Consider the following 26,675-nt stretch of genomic DNA (forward strand, 5'->3'; position numbering starts at 1 on the left):
TATGAGGTTGGTGTAAACTTGACACTAGAACCAGACAAGGACAATATGAGGAAGGAAAAAATACATGTTAAACTAACTCACAGACGAAAAATCCTAAACAAAATATTAATGAAACCTAGCGATATACAGCAGCTTAACATGAGAAAAGTTATTAATCTGTCATCTATTATATTTATTAAATTAATGCTTAATTTAAAAAAGAAAAATCCACATAATCAAAATAGATTCAGGGTAAGCATTTGAGAAAATTAAATATCCTTTAGTGTGAGAAAATTCTTCCTCAACCTTCTGAAGGGTATATACAAAAACCCACAATAAATTTTTTTTTAACTGGTAAAACTGTAAAAAAATATATATTTTTAAAGTCAGGAAAAAGGCAGTAGGTCCAACACTCTTACAACTTTGTATAGGACCTCCTGAGTGATGTGATAAGGAAGAGATGGGGACAGTAGGGAGGAACTATAATGATTGGGGGGAAAAGATCCAAAATTATTATTTGCAGTTGCATGGAAAATCCAAGAAAATCTATAGACTAACTCTGAGACCTAAATTCCATCAAGATTCCTGGATAAAGATTAATAGGCAAACATCAATATTATTTATCCAAGCCAGCAACAACCTGTTAGGACATATTTTATACACATATTTTATAGTGAGCATGTGCGATTACATTAGTTTCAGGTGTCTGCCACAGTGATTCGACAATTCTATACATTATAACATGTTCACCTTGATGATAAGTGATGATAAGTGTAGTCACCATCTGTCTACCATACAAAGTTATTACAATATTGTTGACTATATTCCCTATGCTGTACTTTTCTTCCCTGTGATTCATTTATTTTATAAGTAGACATTTCTACCTCTTAATCCCCTTAAAAAATATGCTTAAAGATTACATTCATACTTGCAGCAAAAGCCATGAAGGAATAAAATCTAACAAAAGATGTGCAAAATCTTTTTGGGGAAAACTATAAAATTTTATGAAAAGACGTAAAAGAAAATGTCATAAATGTTTATCGATGGAAGACTATGTATCATAAAGGTGTCAGCTCTTCCCACTTGCATCTCAATTGCTCTACATACTCAGTGTTAGTGCATGAAAAACCCTGAAGTTCCTACTGTATCCCTTAGCTGATTCTTTAATTCTTGAGAAAGAGGGAAGAATTTGGATCTTAAAGGAGAAAAGAGGTGAGAGATTTGTTTTATCTTATAGCAAGACTTAAATCTGTAACAGTAAAAACAGTATGGTACTGATCTGAGGATGGACCAGAATGCCCAGAAAGAGACATACAAGTATATGGAAATCGTGTGTTTGACTAACTAGGCATTTAGAATCAGGGGAACAGGATGGGGGGAACGGCATATTCCATACAAGGTCGTGGGACAACTGATTATCCACAGGGAGAAAAAAAAATTAAATTCCTGCAGGCCACCAGAAACAAAACAAAATTTATGACTTTATAGTGCTTTGAAATGGGGGTGGTAAGTACCCAGAATTAAGTACCCAGACAGGAAAGTGCAGTGCTGAAAAATCAAATCTGGACTCACAGCCTCAGACTGGGGTCGATCACCAATTCGGTCTTTAGAAAATTTTCTATTCCATTAAGCAACTGCAATGAATTTCAAGAAAGGCCCAGTTCCCTTGAGGAGGATAATTAAGTAAAAACATTGGCAAAGAGCAGTGAGAGAGGAGATATAAATGCATAATTTAAAGACAGTTCTGAAATTTAACATCTTGCTTTGAAGTGACCTGGACTCGGATGGTCATTGCTTCTGGAGTGAAGTGTAAACGTGACTAGAGAACATTTGAGCTGCCATTCGGTCACACAACTGAAATAAAATAACCTGCTACCTCAAATCAGGTCGGATCAGACTCTCTAAGCAGTGCTCCCCTTTTGGAGTTAAAACCCGTTAAGTGCTGGTTCCAAGCGTTCCAGAAAGTTGATCAGGTTTTGTGAAATAGTGCTTGATCTCCAGTAAGCTAAGAGGAATTGTTGGTTATTCTGTAAAAACCCTAGGATAACTCACAACTCACCCGAGAACTAAGGTGACTTACCGTGGATGACTTTAATATCACCTTTGGACTAGCATACATAGGAAATGAGGTCATTAGTTTACATCACTTCTTTTGAACTTGAGCTGCTAAGTTTACTTTCTTCTACTAGGTGAGGTAAAGAGCAAAAATAGGATTCCTTGCCAGCCACACACACAAATATTCAAGATAACCTCAGATTTAAGCCTTAGCCTTTGTGTAAGGTTACTTTGTTTCCCTAGTCCACCTACCTGAATATTCTGGCAATATTGGTGCAGACATCCTTGTCAGCCACGTACTGTCCCATCACCATGCAGAGCTGAGGAAGGGCACTGATGCTCAGCAACTTACTTCTTGCGAGTGGTGAATCAACCAAGTTTCTCAATGTAGCAGTCATCTAGGATAAAAGAGTGTTTACACCAATTTTTTTAGTTGGAAAATACAGTCACACCAATCCGTATCACACAATTCATCCTACTGCAAACTTCGTTAAATCAGTAGCAAAACCAAGCCCCTGTGAGGCTTCTCCTACCAGACAACATGGGCCTAAGGACAAATAGCATGAAATGAAAAAAAAAAAAAAGAAAGAAAGAGAAAGAAACAAAGAAAGAAAGAAAGAAAGAAAGAAAGAAAGAAAAGAAAGAAAAGAAAGAAAAGAAAAAGAAAGAAAGAAAGAAAAGAAAAGAAAGAAAGAAAAGAGAGAAAGAAGAAAGAAATGAATACAAAGAAAGCCTACTTTGGTAAAGAATCAGAAATTCATGTTAAAAAGCAATTAGTATACCAAAACCCTAGGGTTAAATAAATCATCATCTGGGTTGGTTAATTGTCCCTCATAAGACTTTTCACTTCACTCTGCGACAGGTCACATCAGTTCACAGATTAGAAACCTCTCATTCCGTTATTTTAAGAGTGGCATCAAATACTGCTGTAGCCAAAGGATATTTAAGACCGTTAATTTCATTCATATTTGTCTTATTTTGTAAAAAAAATATTCAGGAAAACTATCTTTGTCTAAAAGTGGATTAGAGAATGGGGCTTCTGGGAGGCTCAGTTGGCGAAACGTCTGCCTCTTGGTTTCAGTTCAGCTCATGACCCCAGGGTCATGAGATGGAGCCCCACGTCGGGCTCTACACAGGGAGCTGGCTTGCCCCTCTCCTTCTGCCCCTCCCCACCTTCTCTCTAAAATAAATAAACCAATCTATTTAAAAAAAAAAAAAGTAGAGAAGAGAATAATGTCAAAATCCAATTTACTAAACATAAAGTTTAATAAAACTGGTGCCGCGGTTCCCTAGTACTTTCAATACACAGTGTGATCTTTCCTCGTGGAATAAATAGGACAAGGCAGGCTCTTGGTTAAGAAGAGTCAACCTGGGAGTTGGACACTGGTCAAACCCCAGCCCCATCACTCACTAGCTTTGGTTAGCAAGTGACCCTCCCAGGGAACACTCTTCTCATCAGTAAAGTGGGGACAGTGATCGCTGCCCTGGAATTGGGAGGATTCAACGAAACTTGCTGTGTGAAGGACAAGGCCGACGCCTATCCCTTAGCAGCTCAAACATCATCCACCCCGTCTCCACCTGTGTGGTGGACTTCACACCCAAAATGCAGGAGAGACATCACCGGCCTTCGAGTCCAATGACGGAGATTCGAGTCCCAAATCTCTTTCTAGTTATGTGACCGAGACACCTACTCATTGCTCAACTTCCCCCACTTTCTCATCTGTGAAACGCAGTCTCAATCCCTACTCACCTCCTGGGGTGGCTGCGTGTGTCAAACAGAAACACGTAACATTGTTTGTGTGCACTGTAAAGCATTATGTAAATATAAAACTTCATTACAGCCATAGTTAATAGACTTTAAAGACAATTATTAAGATACGTATTTTGATTAGTTTTCCCTTGTCTCAAGAGCAACAAAAAGATTTTTGATAAAATGTAACCGGCTACCTTGAAAGCAGAGAAAATAAAAAGGATGCTTCAAGTAAATGTGTTTAAGTCTTCCGAAGTCAATTCAGTGATACAGCAGTTCAGTAAATTATTCCCTGAAATCTTCAGCATCCCAAACATTGGAGGGAAAGACAAACTACTGGAATGTTCCCCTTCACCTTGAATCTACAACCTAGTCTCCTAAGCTAAGGAATGGTCTTCTGCGAAGGCTAATAAATCATTCTAGGCTTTCCAGGCCGTCACCACTATAAAATGGAAAATTCTCATCATCTGACCCTGGATTTACCTGTTCTCCTTCTCTAGAGACAGCCCAGGCGCTCAAGTGCTGCTGGTTTACATCAGTCCAAGGAATGACTCACAAGCTTTCCCTCTCGGAGTCCAGAGAGCCCAGATGCCCAAGTAAATCCTGACCTGAAGCCAGGCAGTCAGAGGCTGTGGACTCCCCATTCTAACAATCGTGCACATAAACACGTCCTCCTCCCTGCTCCCCAAGGCTTCACAGGTTGGGCACCTCCATCTACAGCCATCCTCTTGCTCCCCACATTCAACTTCTGGCAAGGGACGCTGTCAGCAAAAGGGATGGTAGTGTTCTTAGGAACTTTTGTTTTCTTGTTTCAGCCTCAGTATTTCCCTCTCTCTCTCTCTCTCTCTCTCTCAATCTCCACCATTTTTCTTCATCTCATCAGAAAAAGTTAAAAGACAGCTCATGGCTCTTTTATTCCCAAAATGCAATTTTGATAAAGGGCCCAAATCCAGGGTGGAAGCACACATTTACGGGTGATACGCCACCTGACTTTAAATCCCTCCCCATTTGCTGCACGTGCCACATTGTGGGGAACACGCAGCGTTGAGTGAGATCGGATACATCACATACTGGCAGGTGTGTCAGCCGTGGCGTTGGTAGAATAACTTATGCAAAACACATGCCACACATTTGCTAAATCCCTGGTAACACCTCAATATGTGACACCCCCATCAACCCAGCTGTTCAAGCTCCAAGCTCAGTGACCCCCCCTTCCCCCAGAATCCTGTCTTTCTGCTCTCGGTCACCATAAGCTCTGCTGGGTTTTTGTCCATTTCTCCTGGGATAAATCTCATGTCCTGACTATGGTCTACAAGGCCCTGTGTGATCTGACTCTTACCAACCCCTCAGACTTCATCTCATACCATATACCCACCACAAACTGCTGAAGGTTAGGTTATTTCATATTATGTTTTATTAGGTCCATTCCTCTATACTTGAAGGCTCAGTGAGGGCCCATACACTGTCTTTCCATCACTGTGCCTTTATACCCAAATCCAGTGCCCGGCACATAGTAGGTCCCCAATAGACATTTGTGGATGGAATGAATGAATGCATGGATACCCACGAAGGAAAGAGCAAGGTAAATAGAAAGGGAAGGATACCAGAAAGCCATGAATTAATCAGACAATATCTCTGAGGAGATGGATTTTAAGATGATTTTAAAGGTGCAGAGGAATAAAAAAATAATGGATAAAAGAAACATGGACTTTCTGGAGGGGGACCGGTTCCCTGCATGTTTGCTATATTATCTCATTTATTACAGCAGCTCCTTCCTAGGCTCTGAACTCTGGCCCCCTTCCCCTGCTCACACAGACCAGTCACCTGTTCATCCCACCTCAAAACCCAACCTTCCCTGTCCAGAGGCCTCCTCTGACTTCCGGTGGCCTATCAAGCAAAATGCGGGTCTTAAAGATGCTGCTCACTCTCCACAGTGCAGTTGACGCCTCCAGGCTCACCTCCTTCCCTCCTTCCCTCCTTTCCAACTCTGCACCACACTCACATCCTCGGACAGCCCCAGGATGGCCTCCTCGCTCCCACTCCTGCCTCTTCTCCGGCCTGCCCCTCTCCCGCTCACTTCTCCGCACCAGCCCTGGCTCCCTTCTGGTGCAGACTGGCCGGTGCTTGTCCCTTCCTCTTCCAGGTTAACCGACCGTCCCGTCCATGTCTGTACCAGGCCCGACACAGAAGCCTCATCACTGTTCCACGCACCTCCTCTCCCACCGTTAGCTCCTTCGTGTACAAATGATTTCTTATCCCTCTTTGTACTCCCAGGATTACAAATAAAAAGCCCACAAAAAGCTGGCTGGCTGAAGCACAGAAGGAGGGGAGGAAAAAAGAGATGAGGAGGAGAAAGAAGAAAAGGAGGAAAAGGAGATGAAGGGACAAGGGAGCAAAAAGGAGGAGGACTTTCCCCTTTAAGAAGGCTCTGGCAAGAAAGCGCAGAGGTTAGCAGGGGCCTGGTGGTGAACCCGAGCCTAAAGCCCTGAGGGCTGTGGATGGGGAGGGGGGCACTGGGCAGAGGCAGCAGTGCAGGTCCCCCAACTTCCCCCATCTCCAGAGGCTGGCTCTGAGCCTCGAATCTCATGCGGGGGTGGGGGTGGCGCTGACTGCCAAGCACAGGCCAGGGGCTGTTTCTGGGAAAAATGTATGAAGATGGGTGGGAGGGGAGTCTAGTTAAATACTGCGGGAACAGGAAAGGCCAATCTCTGGTCAACCCACTTAACTTCCAGCCTCACTCCCACTTTTTTTTTTTTTCACTCCCACTTTTAACAGAGAAATCACGAACGAGTTTTCTCCCTCCCCCCACCAGGAAAGCCCACCCACGGGGCCTGCCCCCAAAGCAGGAGTTCACCCAAGTGCAGGCTTTAAGCTTGCGGAAGTGTATCCGGTCCTTAACTTTCTGTTCCAATGTATGTTGTTCCTGACTACCTAGTTATGTACTTTTCTGCTTTACTGTATATAATGCCTTAAATCCTTTAGGGCAGAAAAAGAAGTGCAAGGCAGGTGGTTACGGAGATGCCCGGTGAGCTTCTAACAGGCTTACTGGACCAGCCCCGAGTGTCACCTCACCAAGAAAGAGCAAACGGAAAACGTGTTTCGATTCCTTTTCTTCTCTTCCCATCTCCTAATGTGCAACTGCAGGGGGCAGCCAGGCAAGTGGGAGAGGAGAAAGGACAAGAACACAGAACTGATCATCTACAAGGAGGATGAATAAGAATTTGGCGTCCTGGCTTTTTAGCAGTTGCTAGGTGATGTCTGAGGCACCACCCTACAGCTTTGGTATATGCCAAGAAAGAAGCACTCTGCTGTGATTCCTGGTACTAATCTGCTCCTGACAACGGACCGGGTTCCACTCTACAACTTGAGGGTGCTTGTTTTTTTCTGAGGCTGCTGCTTCTCTCGGTTTCCCAAATTCCCTGATCATAGGAGGTACTGGGCCCCACCGTCGATCAGAATCTCCAGGCGGTGGGCAAAGCTGTCCTGCCTAGCACCAAAAGCTCTCACTGTGTCGTCGAGCCCGGGAGACGCACTGTACAGGGAAAGATTATAGTGAGGAGTGACTGGATAACTCACAAAGGCTTTTCTTATTTATAAACAGCATCTTAGTGGAGCAAAACGCGAATTCAAAAGCATCTGTTTGGGTTTTTTGTTTGTTTGTTTCTTTCCAAATTGATTACGGGCGCTCAGTTATCAATTTCCAACATGTTTTCAACTCTTAATTGAAAAACCTTGGCAAACACAAGAAATCGTTGTCTTAAACGGTGAGGCCCCCCTGATGTATACCATGGAATTTAGGAGCGACAAGACAGGCCCAGAGCTGGGGCCCCATTCACGCAGCCTCTACTGCAGTGAGGTGTGCACAAGGCGTGGTGGGCACAAGGTGGGGGATGCTGGTTGATTGACTTGAGCCCCCACACACTGCTCATCTCCGGGCTGGATGGCCCTCTCTCTTCCCTTTGCACTCTTCCTCCATCCGAATCCTCAGTCCCCAGGGAACTCACCGGCTCCTGCCCTAGAAGGCATCCAGCCACCATCAGAGCTGCCCCAGAGCACAGGGGCTGGTGGCCCACAGCCCACCACTGAACTTCTGTTTCAGTGCCTCAGAAGTTAAGCAGTCTTTTTGGCTAGCCTGGGAACTTTGCCATCAATCATGATATTGCTCCTTGGAGAAACATTTTCCCAATTTCAAAAAACCAGCTTTCAAAGAAACCTCTGGAACATAACGCAATTAAAAAACCACACCATTAATAGTTCGAAAGTTATTCTGTTTCCTCTACCAAAATCAGCTTCGGGATTCGGTTTCATTTATTTTTATGCATTGAATGCGATTATGGAAAGAATTTGAGCAGCTCACTTTATGGTTCATAAAGCTGTGCTGTAAACTTGATCTCATTTGCTCCCTAAACCAGCCCCATGAGGCAGACAGGAAGGGTATTATGAGCCCTACTTTTTCAGATGAGGAAACCGAGTCTCCGAAAGCCACCAGCTACCAGGTAGGTGGGCATCATAAGCTCCCACTCCTTGTCTGCTGTCTCCCCCCACTCCATTTGGCTGTCTCTAAAAGCATTCGTTATATTTCTCAATCATCTGGAATATCCATAACCAAAATCCCTCGAGCTTTATCTCAACTTAACTGCCAACTGCAAAATGGTTCGCTTCCCGCTGATGATGCGAAAGAATAAACACAGCCGCCAGAGACCGCAAACAGTGTCAAATGATTTAAGAACCAAAGCCACACTGTTTTCCAGCCTCAGCAAAACCATCTCCCTCTATTAATAAAAGCACATTCGTTTTCTGGATCTGTGCCCACTCGCAACCACATAGATGCCCAAACCAGGGCCTCTGTGGTAACCTGAGAAGTTTCACATTGTCTCTTATGATTCATACTGTCCTGGCTGAGACACGAGAAATCAATGACAAGATGCCACCATGCACATGAAACCGCTAGCACCCCGAATTCCTGAGCATTTTATTGGAGCTAAGACAGACGCATATGAAAGTAATAATCCTTAAAGCTCGATGATGATGCTTGGTGCCTGGCTATGGAGCCCCTCTGGCACATTCCTACCATGGGTGTCCGACTCCAGCAGGAAATGATTCTATGTGCCTCAACCCCCCAGTGCCCTCTCCTGAGACCCTGTTGAACACCAGCCTGTGTTCATTCTTTGGTTACTGCCTCTATGTCGGTCACCCTGGTCAAATAAATAGGTAGCTGATTCCGCTGGTGGTGGTTATTACATGTACCAGCACACTGGAAATTGTGACCGTCGCACAGACTGTATAGCATGTCAGGGCAGTAAAATGAGGACACCGAGTCCGAGAGAGATCATGTAACACCAAGAACTACCAAGTAATAACATCAGCTTCCCCGATTACCTGTGAAAGTCAGTGACGTTTCTTTATTGCCACAACCGATCTGTCTACAGTGAAGAGGTGAGGCTGAGCAGATAGGACAGCAATTAAGAAGCAAATGTCTCTCTCCCAAAACAATAGGCATAAGTGGGAATACTTCTTTCCCACTCTTGATGTTCCTGCTGAAGAGATGTTCCTCTGCATGATACTCCTGGCCACTTCCTGATGGGGGGGGGGTGGCACAAGGTATCTCCTCTGCTCCTCCTGGGCCAGATGCAGCTAGTGATGAGGTGGCCAGGGCTAATGCAGGGGCTCGGGACTAGAATGCCTGCCTGCCTCAGCTGTAAATTACAGCTTCCAACTACGGTGACAATCTTCTCCCCATCCCTATCTGCCTTAGTTTCTTTCTTACTTCCAGGTTCAAAACCCAAGGCACTACGTGACATGTCTGGGGACTCTGAGTGTCCCCAGATCTTTAGAATATGCCATCCCTGGAAAGTCCAAGGTGAACACGAGTTAGCGATTCACAGGTCCTTCCCAAGAAAGGGAGGGGGAGTGAAGAGGAAGGGCCGGGCTCTGACTGCCTATCCTCTCACGCCAATCGCATGAGTGAGTTATTAGTCATACTGCTGCTATTCCTTATAGAAAAGAAGCCTCCTAAGTAGCAAATAGCAGTCCCCTTCCCACCAACAAATACATCATCACAAAATTAGCAAGCCTAACCAAGACCAAAGGTTGTGATGAAAAAGTTTCATCTCATCTCAAACACAGTAAATTCTCAGCAAAATGAGCCAGAAATCGTACTCTAGTTAACAGCATTCTACAATTTGCTGGTTTCAATACTGTACTGTAGTTACGTAAGGTGTCACCATTGGGAGAAGCTAAATGATGGGGACACAGGACCTTTCTGTACTATTTTTGCAACATCTTGTGGTGAACCTATACTTAGTTCAAAATAAAAGTTAAAAAGTAAAAAAGCCAGACACAAAACAGCACACACTGTATGTTCCATTTATATTAAACTCTAGAACAGGTAGGGCTTATCTATGATGAAAGGGATCAGAAAAATGGTTCCCTTTGTGGGATAGGAGAGTGGGGGTTAACCGGAAAGAGGTGGGAGAAAATTTCTGAGGTGTTGGAAATCTGCATCTTGATAGGGGTGTGTATTACACGGTTGTATGTTTTTGTCAAAACTCATCAAACGTGTTAGATCTGAACATTTTCCTGTATTAGAAATGATATACCTCAATTAAAACAATAAAAAAAATGACCTCTTTTGCTGCTTCCTCTTCAAACAAAACCTTCAAAAAAGATGCTATAAAAATGTGTTTTTTTTGTTTGATCATCAAATCTCCATTAATATTATAAGAATTTAAGAAATATTTTTTAAAAAGAATGCAAGAAATAGAATCATGGGGATATCTGCTCTCATAGGTATGCAGCTTATTTCCTCCAATTATCACAGCAAGGTTCTATCAGGTGGAAATCATTGCCTTGGTTCTGATTTTATGGTCTGAAAGGTAGGCTTCCCATTGGCAAGGGTAGGCCAGAGAAAGAGCTAACATACTTTCCTACTTAAGTATGCATACTCATAATAATTAACTGCTGAAATATGTATTCATATCTACATTTTAAAACTATTAAATATAACTAAAGCAAGATTTAAGTGACCTCAACCACCTTGGTACAGTCGTTAATTGCTAACATTATGTAAATCACAGCCTCATTGAATCTCTAGACTTCAGTCAAAGGCATCTCTTAAATTCCCCAAATCCTTGAAGCAGAGGATAGTTGACTCTGAGACTTGGGGTCCATTAAGTACCCAGAATCCCACGCTGTTGAGAGAATACCCCCTTCCAATTTTAGTTTCTATTCAGCATGGTTCTCCACATAGCTTCTCAAAGACAGAAAAATTAGGGGATCCCTGGGTGGCGCAGCGGTTTGGCGCCTGCCTTTGGCCCAGGGCGCGATCCTGGAGACCCGGGATCAAATCCCACGTCGGGCTCCCGGTGCATGGAGCCTGCTTCTCCCTCTGCCTGTGTCTCTGCCTCTCTCTCTCTCTCTCTGTATGACTATCAAAAATAAATAATTAAAAAAAAAAAAAAAAAAAACAAAGACAGAAAAATGAAAAAGATCCAAGATTTGAAATCCACCCCTAACACTGCCATCTTAATTTCTTATGATTCCCTTTTCCTCATCAGAATAAACTGTTCTTTGAAGCTTCAGGTGTTGGTAATTCTGATTTTATTTTGTTTAATAAATTTCTGAAAAAAAAAATAAATTTCTGCTGAGTGCCTATCATGTGGCAAATATGTGTCATGTCCTATTCTCTCATTTAATTTTTCCAATTATCCATTAAGCTGGTCCTTTATTTTTTAAAAAGATTTTATTTACTTATTTGAGAGAGAGAAAGAGCACATATGCATGAGCTAGGGGAGGGCACAGGGAAAGGGAGAAGGAGAGAATCTCAAGCAGACTCTGAGCTGAGCGCAGAGCCCGACTCGGGGCTCAATCTCATGACCCTGAGATCATGACCTGAGCCAAACCAAGAGTCAGATGCCCAACCAACGGAGCCACCCAAGGGCCCTTAAACTGGTCCTTTAAAGATGAGAAAGGAAAGGCTCAGTGACTGAGAAGCACTGATAGGGTGAGAGCTCAAAGGCCAGCTTAGGCCTCTGCCCTCTTCACTAGAAAGCTCTGTCCCAGCACCAGGTACAAAGCCAAATGGACCATCAGGATCTTGAAGACATGATAGAGGAGCTGAACACAGAATACAGCAATGAACTCAGATCAGTCAAAGCAGGGAGTTTACTCTAGGGCTTTGAAATGTTTCTTAAAAAAAAAAAATCAACCATATCAAAACACCTTTTATTTAAAAAATACAGATATTTAAAAAACTCATCCAAGCTTCAAAGAGCATGGACCGCTAGCGATAGGACTCCATCCCACCTGCCTACTCAAACTTCTGCATACAAAGGAGCAGAAGCCCTCTTCCGGTGAGTGTTCTCTGCAGCACTTGCCAAAGCTGACCAAGACCAACCCAATTCGTGCTTTAAGATCTCTACTGTCCTGGACATTGTCCTTTCTTAGTTTTCTGGCCACTTCTTTTTTCTATTTTTCTTCCCCATTCCACAAATTTGGTCATTCTACAGAAGCTGTTCTCAACCCTCCTCTATAATCTTTCTCTACTCTCCCCTTGAGTAACTTCATTGTCTTTCTTGACTTCAACTATCACCTCCATGCAGATGACCTGAAATCTGCTTTCTCAGCTTTACTTTCTCTGCTAAGTTCATAATTCTGATTGCTTACCAGACAGCCCCACTTGGCTATTCTTTGGGCACCTTAAAGTTTTCAATGAAGACTAATTACATAATTTCCTCCTCTCACCATATCAATCCCTTACACAACTCTCCATTTTCTGAACCATCCAGGCTCAAAATGTCTGAGTCATCTCTTCGTTTAATTCACTTTCCTTTTCCCCAAACTCAAGCCAAGGTGAAGAATGGAACAGGGATTGACAAGGGCCAGGAGGACTAATATAACCGAGAAATGTTCTCTTAAAAAAAGGAAGATGACATGAGAGATGCACTGAGCAAAAGACGGAGAAAGGTTAGGATTTGAAGGACCTCCTGGGGGACACTTGCAGGCTTTGAGGCCAAAGAAGTGAATTGGGCACTAGAGGAAGGGAGAGAAGTAAACCATGTTATCTGGGTGCTGAAAAATAGTCTAACTTTAAAAATGTTGTATCTGAAGCAGGGAATGAAAGAATACACTTCTCTGTGGATTGAACTCAAAATCAAATGAGTCAGGCTGTAAAGAAGAAAGGTTGGAAATACAAAGGAATGAAAAAATAGGAATGCGAGTTCAAGACAGGCTGGGTTTTAACAGTTTCATTATGTACCTATAAATTACCTAACTATAAATGTGATACCTTGAGATTTTCCTCAATTACAGTCAAGCAGCTTTGTGCACAATGTTCTCAAAATGAGAGAAGACAGACGAGACACCAGGGGAATCCGGGCTTGGTTGTGATTTTGACACACACAGAAGACTGTTCTCCATTCCCCAGGGGGGGGGGGCATGATGGAGACCACAACAGACTTGCTGATGGAGGGGACTCCAGCAGTTCCCCTGTGTCATGCCTCCCCAAATGTTAGCCTTTAGAAGTCAGAGACGAACATCTGATAATTCATTCTACATCGACATTGGCAAGTCCCTATTTCTGTGTTGGTTACCTCTTTGGGTGATGCAATTCACTACTGGCGGTTAGGGGGCCTTGCCTTTTACCTGGCCTGTATTTCCCTTTTTCCAACTTTTGGGGAACTCTCCTGAAATTCTAGTATTCTGGAATTCAGTAAACACGCACAGTGGAACCTTCTTTACTCTTGTAATTTTACAAAGTCATAGCTCCAGTTTTGTGAGACTTGGGAGTATTACAACTTCCACTTGGTGCACAGGTGGCGGCCCTCAGATCCTCTGAGCGGCCACACTCACCCTCTTAAAATGCTATTAAGTATCTGATCAGCAGAACTGAAGGCAGCATTGAATGTGTGGAAACACCGTGATCTTGTAGAAGAATAAGGCATCAGAATACTATTATCTGGACACGGGGGTCTCCAAAAAGTAGGTCCCTACTGGCAGCTGTCCTGTCCTCCTCTGTCTTCCTCACCATCCGGGACACACCTGGCACCGAGCAGCCCCTCCACTAACACCTGTGAAATCAATGTCTCTTGATTTTGGCCACACAGTGATAAGCATCACCACGTATGAATATAAGATAGATATACAAGAAACAACATAAAGAAACCCTTCAAAATCTCAAAACTTCCATGTTTTTCCTGTAAGCAACGTTAGCCCAGAGGGTGTGGAGGAGCTTTTCTTCCTCCATTCAATGACCTCCTTCCTTTTAGCTCCATTACTATCGGCCTCAAATCTAATAACTACAGTGACGTCCCTTAACCCGGGCTACTGTGTGTGAGACCTTAACCCTCCAGTCTGTTCCTACCACTGATACGTTCCCTTCCCCTCACTTTTTGGCTTTTTGGTCCTTATCAATTTAGTATCTCATGTACCTTCATCCTTCTGCCCCTTGGATCTCATCACCTCCTCCCCACGCACTCACCTCCAACTCACCTCCAAGTCCACCCTCTACAGCCTGGTGTTTGAGACTTAGGGCTGTGGCCTATGACTCTCACCGACGCTCACAGAACCCCTCTGGCTCTGCAGCCTGTGCCAAACACACCTTCATCCCTTTCCCTTTGTGCCAGGTTCCCAAATCCTATACAACCTTCAGGCTCCAGCTTCCAGGCATCCAAGAGGGCAGCTTTAAGGAAACACGATGACTCTAGCATTTGTGCCAGAGACTGGAATGTGTACAGTTTTATAAACAGGAGGTCCCCAGAAAGTGTGCTAAAGCTACTGAGGTTCTCCGGGTTGAAAGTCATAAAAAGAGGACATTGCAACTGTCCACTGCCGCCCGCCTTTGTCTTTTTCACCTTGCCATGTTCTCTGTGGCTGACAGACATTTTATTGGTGCAGCCATGGTGATTAACTTATTTTTGTTCTGTTGAATAAAGTTGCTTTTTAAAAATGTCTCATGAGCTAGAGTTACCAAGTTCTGAAAACTAGTGTGAATAAATAATCCTGAACATGTCCAGATCTGTGTGGTTGAATTTGCACCTGAGCTGGCTGGTGAAGAGCCGGTCAGTGTTACATATTCACAGGAGTAGATTTTCAGCTGCTCTTCTGGTGAGGCCATGTCGCTTACATTTTATCAATCATATAATATAAAACAGCTTTTCTTCATTTTAATTAAATATGAGGGAATGTCTAGTTCAGGGGGTCCTGCAGATGAAATAGCCCAAAACAATATCCCCTTCCTCTCCAGGGTTGTAAACACACACACACACAGAGTGACATTGTATAGCTGATGCAAATGGGGCTTGGTGACCACAGGGGGAACACATGCTTAGGTGGTGGCACTTTCTCCTGCTGGACTGTACTCCAGGGAGAAACCTCAGGCATGTTAAGCCCCGCCCAAGCCAGATCCTAGGCAGGCTCAGAGGAGGGCTCTGGAGACAAAGGCAGTGCCTGGTGATGGTGGCAGGCAGTGAGAAAGAAGTTACTGCAGTGTCCCTCCTTACACCACCAGGAAGGGGGCATGGATGTCAGGAAAGGAAAAAGGCATCTAACCTAGTGAGTCAGTTCGCATCGAAGGATGCTGAATGGAGGGAAAAAGAAAGACAAGAGGACCACGGGCACTAGTACTGCCCTCACTGCTACACCAGAGGTCCTACTTCTGAGCTGGATATATTTTAGGTCACAGTGATACTCAATGTTTCTTTATACCAACTGATCTTACTTCTACATACTATATATTTTGTCACAAATATATAAATATAATATAAAAATAAATAAAATATTTTATTTATGTATGTATTTTATTATATATTCTATCATATATTTATTTTTACATATGTATATAAATGGTTTAGAAAGAGCTTTTTTATTTTTTATTTTGTTTTTTTTAAGATTATATTTATTTATTTCAGAAGGAGAGAGCGCATGTGCATGAGCATGAGCAGGGGGGAGGAGCAGAGGGAGAAGCAGACTCTCCACTGAGCAGGGAGCCCGATGTGGGTCTCGATCACAGGACCCTGGTACCATGACCCGAGCCTAAGGCAGTTGCTCAACTCAAGCCACCCAGGCACCCTGGAAAGAGCTTTTTTAATCAGACAAGAATTCTAGAAGGCATTCTACAAAAATTAAAAAGAGTAAACACCTCAATAGGAGAACAGTTCAGAATTTGACGTATATCCTTATCACAGAATATTATGTAGTCATTAAAAAAATGTAAAATAAACTTACAACAGGTTCATACTATGTACTGTTACATGAGAACACAGGTGTGCATAGACTGTCTCATTTTTGAAAACCTATGATTATGTTAAAAGGTGCTGATCACATCAGTGTGAACAGTGTTGGCTAACTGGTTGGAAGAGGAGAAATGAGGAAGGAAGAGAGTAATGGAAAATAAGCAAAAACAACTATTAAAAATAAGATGGTCTGTGATAAAAAGCAAGAATTAGATAAAATTATGCATATGTAAGTATATATATATATATATATATATATATATATATATATATATATGCATAAAAATGCAGTGGAAGAATGGTTACTCAGATGTGTTATTCCAGGGTAAAAATGTGATTTTACACTTTTACTTATACTTTTTTTGCATTTACATCAGGAAATATAATAATCATATAACCAAAATAATTATTTTCATTGAGGAAAAATTTTGATTAACTCACTAATAATACTGGCTGTATGAAAATAATGTTTCTAAGTCTTCCTAGACAAAAGATAGCACATCCAGTAGAATTTTGAATCATTCACGACTAAAAGGGGTTTTCATAATCTTTTTTCAAAATGGAGACAGACCACAAAGGCCAAAATTAATGATCATCATAAACACTTTAAGCATCTTTAAGGCAGGGCTTAAATCTAATTTTTAACACACTTTCCCAAAGGCTCCAAGCACTCTGAGTGCTCAATCAATCCCTGTTAATTGACAAGCACATTTCAAATCTCATGAATTATTACATCAAAGATGCTATTATCTGATATACAAATGCTATTAAAAAGTAAAATCTCATCTAAAAATGAATATGAGAGCTGAAGCAGCTCCAGTGAAAACAATTTAACTATGAAATTAAATCTGCCACAAAATAAGTAATAAAACTAACACATAACAAATGTTTTTCATCTTGCCCCTGGTCATATTAAATGTATCTAGTTTTGCTACCTTCATTCCTGTAGTCTCAGGCCTGCAGGTCATCTACACACCCCCCAACTACTGTCCACTCAATATCATTAACTTTTGCTTTTTATGGCAGATACAAGATTCAAGACATTAGCTACCCATCCTCATGAACAATATCCAGTCTTGGAAATTCTAAAGATTAAAAACTCTGCCGGGATCCCTGGGTGGCGCAGCGGTTTGGCGCCTGCCTTTGGCCCAGGGCGCGATCCTGGAGACCCGGGATCGAATCCCATATCAGGCTCCCGGTGCATGGAGCCTGCTTCTCCCTCTGCCTATGTCTCTGCCTCTCTCTCTCTCTCTGTGACTATCATAAATAAATAAAAATTAAAAAAAATAAATAAATAAAAAATAAAATAAAATAAAAACTCTGCCTGCTAAAATTCTGATTATAGCATACAATTGTTTTATGGCATGATGCTACTTTTTTTATTCTCCTAGGTCTGCTTTCTCTGCAGGGTTGCAGAAACGGATGTTGAAGCTGTGTAGTGAGATGCTCTGTGAAAAGTCACTGAATAGGGGCACCTGGGTGGCTCAGTCAGTAAAGCATCTGGCTCTTGATTTTGGCTCAGGTCATGATCTCAGCCAGGATCATGAGATCGAGCCCTGAGTCAGACTCCACGCTCAGTGAGGAGTCTGCTTGATATGTCAATCTCCCTCTGCCTCTCCCTCTCGCTCTTTCTCTCTCTCTCTCAAATAAATAAGTATATAAATCTTAAAGAAAAAAAAAGCTATGGACTAGCCTTTCCAAGGGAAACAGGTACACACACACACACACACACACACACACACACACACACACGGGGTGGGGTGGGGCAGCGGCTGCTTCTCTTGATCCCCAATGCTGGGTGCTCCCACCTGGCTGTAAGTAACAGCCTGTTACACACCCCCGCCCCCCGCAGTAACTGATATTACTGATTTTACACATATACTCTTTTCAAGTAAAATACTCACTTGGACTAATAAGTGGCCTGAGTTAGGTAAACATGTACCACATTTCTTGGTGTTTTCATTTATTTGCTTTATCAAATTCATCAATATTTCCACAGCATCTTTGCTGATCATTTCATCGAGAAATCCTGGATTTCCAGAAATGAATTTGATAGCTCCCATACAGTATAAAAAAGCTTCAGTGTTAGTTTGTAGATCTTCATTTCTCAGGATTTCCAATAATGATTCTGCAAAAAAGACGAATTACTACAAATGTGTAATAGCTGGAGAGAGACATTTTAAGGCACTGGTATGTGAACATCAAATACAATTTGTAAAATGTTAGTCAGAACCTACATCCAAATGCTTGTTACGTGTTACTCGTGTGGTATAAAAAGAGAAGCTTATTTGTAGCTCAGACAAATCTCTGTAAATAGTAATGAGAGCAAAAGGATGGGATTATTAATACATAAATACAAACAGGTTCTTTTCATTAAAATGCCATTTCTTGCCTCTTACTAATATTTACCATCCTTTATTTTTAGTCACAAAAATGTTGAGTTATTACAGAACAGTTGATAGTTAAGACAATTTAAGAAAATTTCTTAAATTTCAACAAACTTTCAAGAATATACTGGTTGCTGTGTGAATGGGAAATTAATCAAGACAGGATCTTTTAAGAATCTCAATCACCACAGAAAGGGATCCTTTGACTATAACATCTACTGTTTCCCAAGACAATTTAAGAACATTCATCTGAATAGCATGCAACTACTAGATTTTAGGGGCATCCCAGGCAACTCTGATAAGGTTAATCACCCCTCTTTCACATTTAGTTTTATTAATGTCAGTGTGATCATTTGTCAGCACCTTTCTTTGTTCCTGTCTGCTGGGGTCAAAAAAAAAAAAAAAAAAAAAAGAGATCATTTACTCTTTGTCACAAAAAACAAAAAAACAAAAACAATTCAGGGCGTTTCCTTGCCTTAGATCAGCAATGCAAATTCACAGAAGATTTTTATTGAGGTAACTAAGCATCTTAATTGTTTAAGGGTATATCAAGACTTAAATGGTTCTAGCTAGGAAGTAAGAGTGTAATAAAATTTCTCTACCTACATATCTGAAACACGTTTGAGGCACTTTGATGTCAAAAGTCTACAACAGCTGTCTTCCAGTTTGTGCCAGATTTGAGTCACTCCTACTACATCAAAAGCCCAAAACTTTTGATTATGTCAAATACCATTAAATGTATTCTGTCTTATGGTCAACCCAAGACAAGGAAATGGTTTTTTAAGTAGGGAACACTTGAGAAAGTCACAAAATGTTACTACAGGCATTTAAAACAAATAGGCAACTATCCTTCTTGGCTCCAAAGACTACATTAAGCAGAATGTGGAAAACACAGAGAAGGACAGAGCAAAACTAGGCATCACATAACTTTTCTGGATATTACTAGGAAATAAAATATTCTGGCTACCATCAATGATAACTTTGCTGCCCAAATTTCTCACTTGTACTCAAGGGCAACACTGGCTCAGGGGTAGCACTGAATGATACTTACCCAGAATGCTGTCATTTTCAATCAGAGAGTCATTCTTCTCACTCCTGCTAATTTTAAATATAAGTTTGCAGACATTAAGAAGATTCTTTCTACTCACTTTAAGCTGCAGAGAAAGAAAACACTTACGTTTTTATTGCAGAGGGAATTAGAGATGCACCATCATTTTTTAACACAAACATCTATTTTTAAAGTGCTGCAAGGGTATTTTTAAAACATAAAGAACAATTCTAAATTTAGGCTACATATTTACCAACTATAGTATTTAATTACCTCACTTATGGTAAATATGATATAAATGATCTTTAGGGTAAGCATGCTCTACTGATAAGTATTTACTTCTTTATAAAGTCTCATCCTTATACAATGAGATTATTAGTTACTTTTTAAAGAGTACATGAGGATAAAAGGGGGAAGGATATTGATCAATTTAATTAAATGGGGTAATTGCTTTAATATACAAGAGTAAAGGAAGATGGATAACAAAAAAATTCAGATTAGATTAATTTAGAAAAGAATACCTAGTAGGGGTGAAGAAAAGATAAGAAAGGAGGAAGGTATGATTCTCTATTGTTTGTATAAAAGAAAACAAAAAAGTAATATTCTTGGGTTAGATAACACATATAAATTTATTTTAGATGCTCTATTTGGAATGCTTTTAGATAATAGCAAGTAGTGTTCAAAACTTAAAATTACCTTCTAAATCATACAAAAATATTTAAGTAAACTAAACACAGAGGGAATAAGAAACTATACTTAAAAAAAAAAAGAAAGCACAGTAGAGGGCGACTAACTACATCAAGTAGACTCAATTAGCTGTATATTTGTCTAAAGTAGTAAAAATTAAAAATAAAAATATCCTAAGTGTCCTATATTAGGGAATAATTTAATAAATTATGGAACAGTACCATTCATATTAAGGAGTCACAGAAAGGGTAACTGTGAATAGCATATTTAAAAAGAAGACATTTATAAATTTATAACTTACTGTTAGATGGGAATATTATATGCCCCCATTGCAAGAATGTAAAATATATTTGTAGGAATGAGGTCATTTGAGCAAACACATACATCTGTGTGATAAAGGATGGCGTATGGGTCATTATTTTATCATTAAAAAGTATCTTTAAAATTACCTTCAATATTGTTTATTAATGACTTTCCAGTTAGTTGAAAAAAAAGATAATGGAGTCTATCAGACATGTTTTTAAAGATTCATTCTGTGTTCGATCCACCAATATTAATGAACTCCTACTGTGTACCAGGCACAGTGCTGTTCACTGTAGGAGACATGAGGATCAACATGAACAGCCTCATGTCTGAAGGGCAGAGGGAGGGAAGCATTATTCACAGAGCAGCATCCCTCTGCCTCCCTGCTCAGGGCCCTCTCCAGGTTATCTCAGAGTGACCTTGCAAATTAGGAACTGTCATTTCCATTTTGCACCTGGGGAGTCTCTGTATTAAAAATGCAGATCCTGGGCTGCCAGGCTGGCTCTGTTGCATCAGAATCTGCATTTTTTTTTTTAAAGATTGTATTTATTTATTCATGAGAGACACAGAGAGAGGCAGAGACATAGGTAGAGGGAGATGCAGGCTCCCTACAGGGAGCCCGATATGGAACTCCATCCTAGGACCCCAGGGATCACACCCTGAGCCAAAGACAGCCGCTCAACCACTGAGCCACCCAGGTGCCCCCAGAATCTGCATTTCAACAAGCTCCCCAGGGATCCAGTGCACGTGCAAGTCTGAGAAGCTCTGTTGTGGAAGCATCAGAAACTGTTATATGAGGCAGGATGGTGATTCCTTCTGTTTTCAGGAGGGAAAAGGATATGAAGGAAAAAAAGTAATGTTCAGGTATTCAAAAAAATTATTTAAAAACCCAGTAAATAAGCTGACTAAAGACAACAGAAATAAATTCTATATCAATGGAAATACATATTGTCCTTAATACTTGGGAATATATTTTAATTAGTTAACTATCTTCCACTACATCATGAGCCGGGGGGGGGGGGCGCTACATGATATGTAGCATGAGTTACATATATACTTAATAAAATGTGTTGAAGAAATAAATGAATACAACTAACCTCACCCCCCCCAAGTCTTCTGTTTTTAGTGAAAAGTGACAAAGGGAAAATAACAACATATATCAGGGTTTCCATTAAAAATCAGACAAACAAAAAAAACAATCATTTCCAAGCCTGCTGCGAGGTCAGTTTACATCCAAACCACATTCCTATACCTTCTCTTTTGGTGACTGTAAAACTATGACTCTGAGATGTGAAAAGATAATAAAATATTAAATCATATGCAAGGAACATAGACTACCTAACATAAAACGGCTCTTTCCGCCCCACGCTGTCCGTTCCCTTTCCTGTGCGTTCCACTGTGCCCTCAGTACTCAGCCTCCCCTCGGGTGTTCTGTTGATCAGAGTCTCTCCTGCTACATGCCAGCTGGGGAGGCAGGGACAATTTTATTCCCTGTATTCCAATGTCAGGAGTCCCTGGCACAAAGTAAGCTATTGCAGTGGGATGGTTTATTTCTTACCTTAAAAATAGCAGTCTTTTCTATTTAAAGCAAACTTGGAAAATTAAAGAGAAGTTTTAAAACACTTATAATACTATTACTATATATAATCACTGTTGACAGACTGTTGTTTTTATTCTTTCACCCTCTGTATAGGGAATTAGATTTTTTTTTTTTTGGCCTCCTGAATATAGTTGCATTCATAGTATATATGTTTGTACTCAAAAAATTCTTAATATAGACTGGTACATGTTTGTAAGATCTTTTGATACAAAGGTTGAAATTAAATGGCTGTCTGGCAAAACCTCTAACTTACTTAACCAAAAAAAAAAAAAAAAAAAAAAGGAAGAAGTCAGAACAACTGACATGATGTTCACTGAATATGTTTAACTATAAATAATTGTAAATGTCTGAATAGTAAGGCTAAATTGGTAGGTAAAATATTGGCAGAAACTAGAGAAGATATTAAAAACATCTTAGTTCCATATATCTTTTTTTTTTTTTTTTTTGCTGATTTTTTTTTTCCTTTGACAGTTTTTATGATGTGGTCTTTTTAAAACTTGCATAGAATTCCATCACCAAGCCCTGTGCAAAACAAGGTCTTGCTTGGAACATTAGGGCAGATTCAGGTAGCAGATGGGAAGTCGGGCTTGATGGCCTTGAAGGTCCCTCCCGACCTGGTTCTGTAGTTCATCAGAAGGAACAGCCTGCCCATCTCTGCTCTGGGAGGGCAGCCCAGCACAATCACCCCTGATTCATTCAGCAAGGCAGTCGAGGTCCCACTGAGAGCTTTATCTAATCAAATTTCGTTCAGAATGCCATCACCGCCTGGCACGTCACTTAGCCTTTTACCCTAAAATAGGTAAACTGTGTCATTCATAGAATTAATTTGAATGGCACCCTTAATAACCAAAATAATATTTTCTCTGCAAAGCATTGATGAATTCATGGCATTTTCTTCCTTTCTCTCTCTCTCTCATTTATCTATTTTTTTTGGTTTGGTATGGAGCAAAATGTCTAGGATCCAGATGAACAACCAAAGGTCACGTTGATCCCTCAGTAACTGGCAGCGTGGGTCTACCCAGGGCAGCTACCCTGGTGGAACCTTCCAGCCTCACACAGGGGCTCTCCTGGGCCCAGGGGGCACCCCAAATCCAGGGCCAGAGAGGAAATGGGGTGAGCACGCAGGTATCTTTTCACCTCTACTTACCACTTTTTTTTCAAGCTTTTATTTAAATTCTCGTTAGTTAACATACAGTCTACCTACAACTTTAAATTGCATTGTTTCTGTGGCTCATGCTCTTTTGTTTCGTTAAAGCTGATTAATTAATCACTTACCCTCAATGAGGGGAGTAAAAGGCTACCGAAATCACCATTTCAAAGAAATGTTACTTTCAGAGTCAAATATCATATCCAGGCTTCTTACAAGAGGGTGAATAGTTTGTGAGGACAGCTAAATAAGAATGTAGCTTCTCCAAAAACATCGCAAAGACTATTGTAGTCAGAATATTCGGGAAACACATCAAAATCAGGAACCGTGGGCATTCTCACGAAACTCTCAGTAAGTATGCCAATGCTCACCTTCACTGTGTACTTTCAGACTTTAAATTATATGAATTATGGGTGTTAACATAATAGCTTTTACTTTTATGAGACCAGGTAAACAAAGCTTCATTCATTTGTTTTAGCGGCTCTCTTAGAAGGTCCTATAATAACTGTGTCTTATCTTTTGTTTCCAACTGCTTAGGGCTGTGACAACAAAGGGCTCCCCTCAAACAATGATATCATTTTGTTCGAGACAGAGTTTATTCAGACTTTTATTTGGTGTCTGGCCTTTTCTTCTAACACCTCCCGGGAGCCTTCTGTTACCACCTTCCCATGACCGCATGCAGCTGTTTCTCTGGTTCACACTGGTTCATAAAGCACCTGGCCAGTGTGTCCATGGCCCACGTTACCCTAAGTTATTTATTAAATCATGTAGCAGAATCCAGCGCTCAGCAGAAACCGTAGGGCAGAAACCACAGCTTGCATTCTCGGATACTCATCACCAGGCAGGTTACTTGAAGAACTGCTTTGAATGGATTTGCCTATTGTCACCTTTTGTAAAAACCTAGCCACGGTCCAAATGCAGGAGTTTATTTGAATATTTTCCACGTACTCAGCCTTAGTGCCTTGGATATAGTACTTCCTAGTCAAATTCTGAGATGCCAATTTATTGACCTGAATTTTTGTTTCAAGATTCTAAACGCACACACCACATTTCTAATGTTCTTTGTAATATTTACAAATAAAGTGTTAAACAAAACTTTCAGGTGCTACAGTCTACTAGACCAGAGGAAAGAAAAACTTACTGCTAGAATAATTTTTGCAAGTTTAAGGCTGAGCACGTCTGAACCAATATCAACTAGTTTATATAGGGTCTTCAGGAGAATACTTCTTCTCTTAAATTTATTTCCAAGCATGTTTCCTTCCTCTAAAGCGTGATGAAGTTGTGTGCAAGCAGCACAAATCGTTTCAATGTTTTCTTCTGTCAGAGCAAAGAGAGTAAAGCAGCACTTACTAATTAAGGTCAAGCTTTCAAGGGTGTCAAACACAGTGTAAGTAAAACCCCATAATTATTTCCCCGAACATCTTCAAATTCCTGAATGATGCTTTTTCCCTTCTCTTGTAATTTCCATCTACCTGATTTTTTTTCACCTCGTTGACCCACCTCCTACCATGTTGACTTATTTACTAATCAGTCAGCTTATCTAGAACACACAGTCTTTCAAAGAGCCTATTGAAGAATGGAATGGCACCTATTCCAGTTGGTTCGCTGTATTCCAAATGCCTCCACCTCATGGTGCTCGGCTCAGTCTCAGGGAAGCACAAGACTGTGTCTCCACCTCCAACCCTTTGGGGCATAGTTCCACTGGCCTAGAATGTTCTCCTCACCTTCATCCCTACTGATTTTGGTCCATCAAAGCTCTGTTTACATTCTGGCTCCTCCAGAAAAGACGTACCGTTCCACATTCCACAAACATTACTTGGCACTCTGTCATTTTTCACATACATATGTATGTTCTGTTACATGAGCTGTGCCCTCAGATAGATGTCACACTAAGTGCAGAGGAGTCATGTCTTTGCATCTTTGGATCAACAGAGCATGGTACAGTGAGAAGCCTGGACTGACAATCTATAACATGGTCTAATATATACTCATTTTCTGATATATCTGCTGATGAAAACGGTGATCAATATTTTTTTTTTGAGAGAACAATGCCCATTACCTGAGGAAAGAAGGTCCAAAGGGAATAAAAATCTCAAAATGCCACCTTATCCCCTATTATTTGCGGGTGGTTATTACAAGACAGGAGGATAAAATGAAGACTTTAGTTGGGAAATAGGAGAAACCTAGAACATTTTCTTTTATAGTGAGAATTCTGAGGACAGCAATCTTTGGCAGTGATAGCCATACCCACAGGCATACAAGGAAGAAAAACTAGCACATAAAATGGAATGTGAGGGGAAATCTAAGAATCCAAGTCTAAGATATTCAGTTGAAAACTATTATCTGATAGATTCCATCACAAAATTTAAAATTAGGAAACCAATCTTAAATAAATACCATAATGTGCTCTTAAAAGCCCGCATAGAGGAAGTGTGCGCCTGAAGAAGGAAATGACTCAGGCCATTTTTAGCTCTTTTCAACAATAACATCTAAGAAAAAATTTTAAACCTCAATAGCTCAGTAACCTTCAATGCCTTTCGGTTATGCACTTAAATAAATGAATTTTTGGGAAATGACTTAGACTAACTTTAAATAAAAGGAAAAACCTGAGCTCCATTGTAAGAACACTTTTGTTCTGTTGTTTTATTCTTCTGTTACTGGCAGTTTCTTCACAAACCCCAAGTCCAGGCTATGGGCCACTCTCTGGCAGTGGGGAGACCTCAAGGCATTTTTCTAACGTTTCCCTCTGCAAACTCTTCAGCCTGGTGGGTTCAACGAGGAGTGGCTGTTTTAGCTTAAAGGAAACTAAAAAAAGGAAGTTTCATGGGTCAAAATTTAAACTGTTGATCAAATTAACTCTTTATATCAATTGGCTTGTCAAAAATGCCACAGAGGTTCAAAAGACAACTTGAGCTCAAGAGCTTCCAAGATTCTCAAGGGGCTAATGCTTGTGGGTGAGAGTAATAGAAAGCAATGTTGTCTCGAAGTAACTTCTCCCTATAAGATACTTAGTAATTCCAAAGGGGAAAATAGTATCTTTATATTGGAAAAACCTGGACACCACCTTCCCCAAGTGATCAGAATTCCTATCCCCAGTAAGAGACCAGATCAGCATCATGTGCCTATTGCTGTGATGCACTGAGGACACAGCACCCCTCCTGCCATATACATACCCCAAATACCTCATCTGGGTCTAAGTGTGAGAAAATACCGGACGAAACTCATTTGTGGGGGCAGTTTATAAAATAATTGGCCTGTACTCCTCAACTATGTCAAGATCATGAAAGAGGCATGACAAATACCTTGAATTTATAATCCAGGATTTTCTTTCTCTACAAAGGAAATTATTAGGATAACTGCCAAAATCTGAGTATTTTGTACCTAAAAAGTATTGTATGGTAGTTTCCAGATGTGTAACAGAATGTCCTTGTTTCTTAAAATATATGTTAGGGTATTAGGGATGTGGGCCATCACATTGGCAACTTGTTC

General features: G+C 40.9%; 1 protein-coding gene across 1 annotated transcript in view; it reads right to left on the reverse strand.

Moving 5' to 3' along the window:
- ARMC2 (armadillo repeat containing 2) overlaps positions 1 to 26,675 on the reverse strand; it is a 105,121-nt gene that overhangs the window by 31,706 nt on the left and 46,740 nt on the right. The window contains exons 8-11 of the mRNA XM_041760685.1: positions 24,328 to 24,503; positions 19,453 to 19,555; positions 17,919 to 18,142; positions 2,287 to 2,432 (exon numbers count right to left, since the gene is read on the reverse strand). Of these exons, the coding sequence (XP_041616619.1) occupies positions 2,287 to 2,432; positions 17,919 to 18,142; positions 19,453 to 19,555; positions 24,328 to 24,503 (649 nt within the window). The remainder of the gene's footprint in view (positions 1 to 2,286; positions 2,433 to 17,918; positions 18,143 to 19,452; positions 19,556 to 24,327; positions 24,504 to 26,675) is intronic.

The sequence above is a fragment of the Vulpes lagopus genome, chromosome 1 (genome assembly GCF_018345385.1).
Source record: "Vulpes lagopus strain Blue_001 chromosome 1, ASM1834538v1, whole genome shotgun sequence".
In the NCBI taxonomy this organism is placed as follows: Eukaryota; Metazoa; Chordata; class Mammalia; order Carnivora; family Canidae; genus Vulpes; species Vulpes lagopus.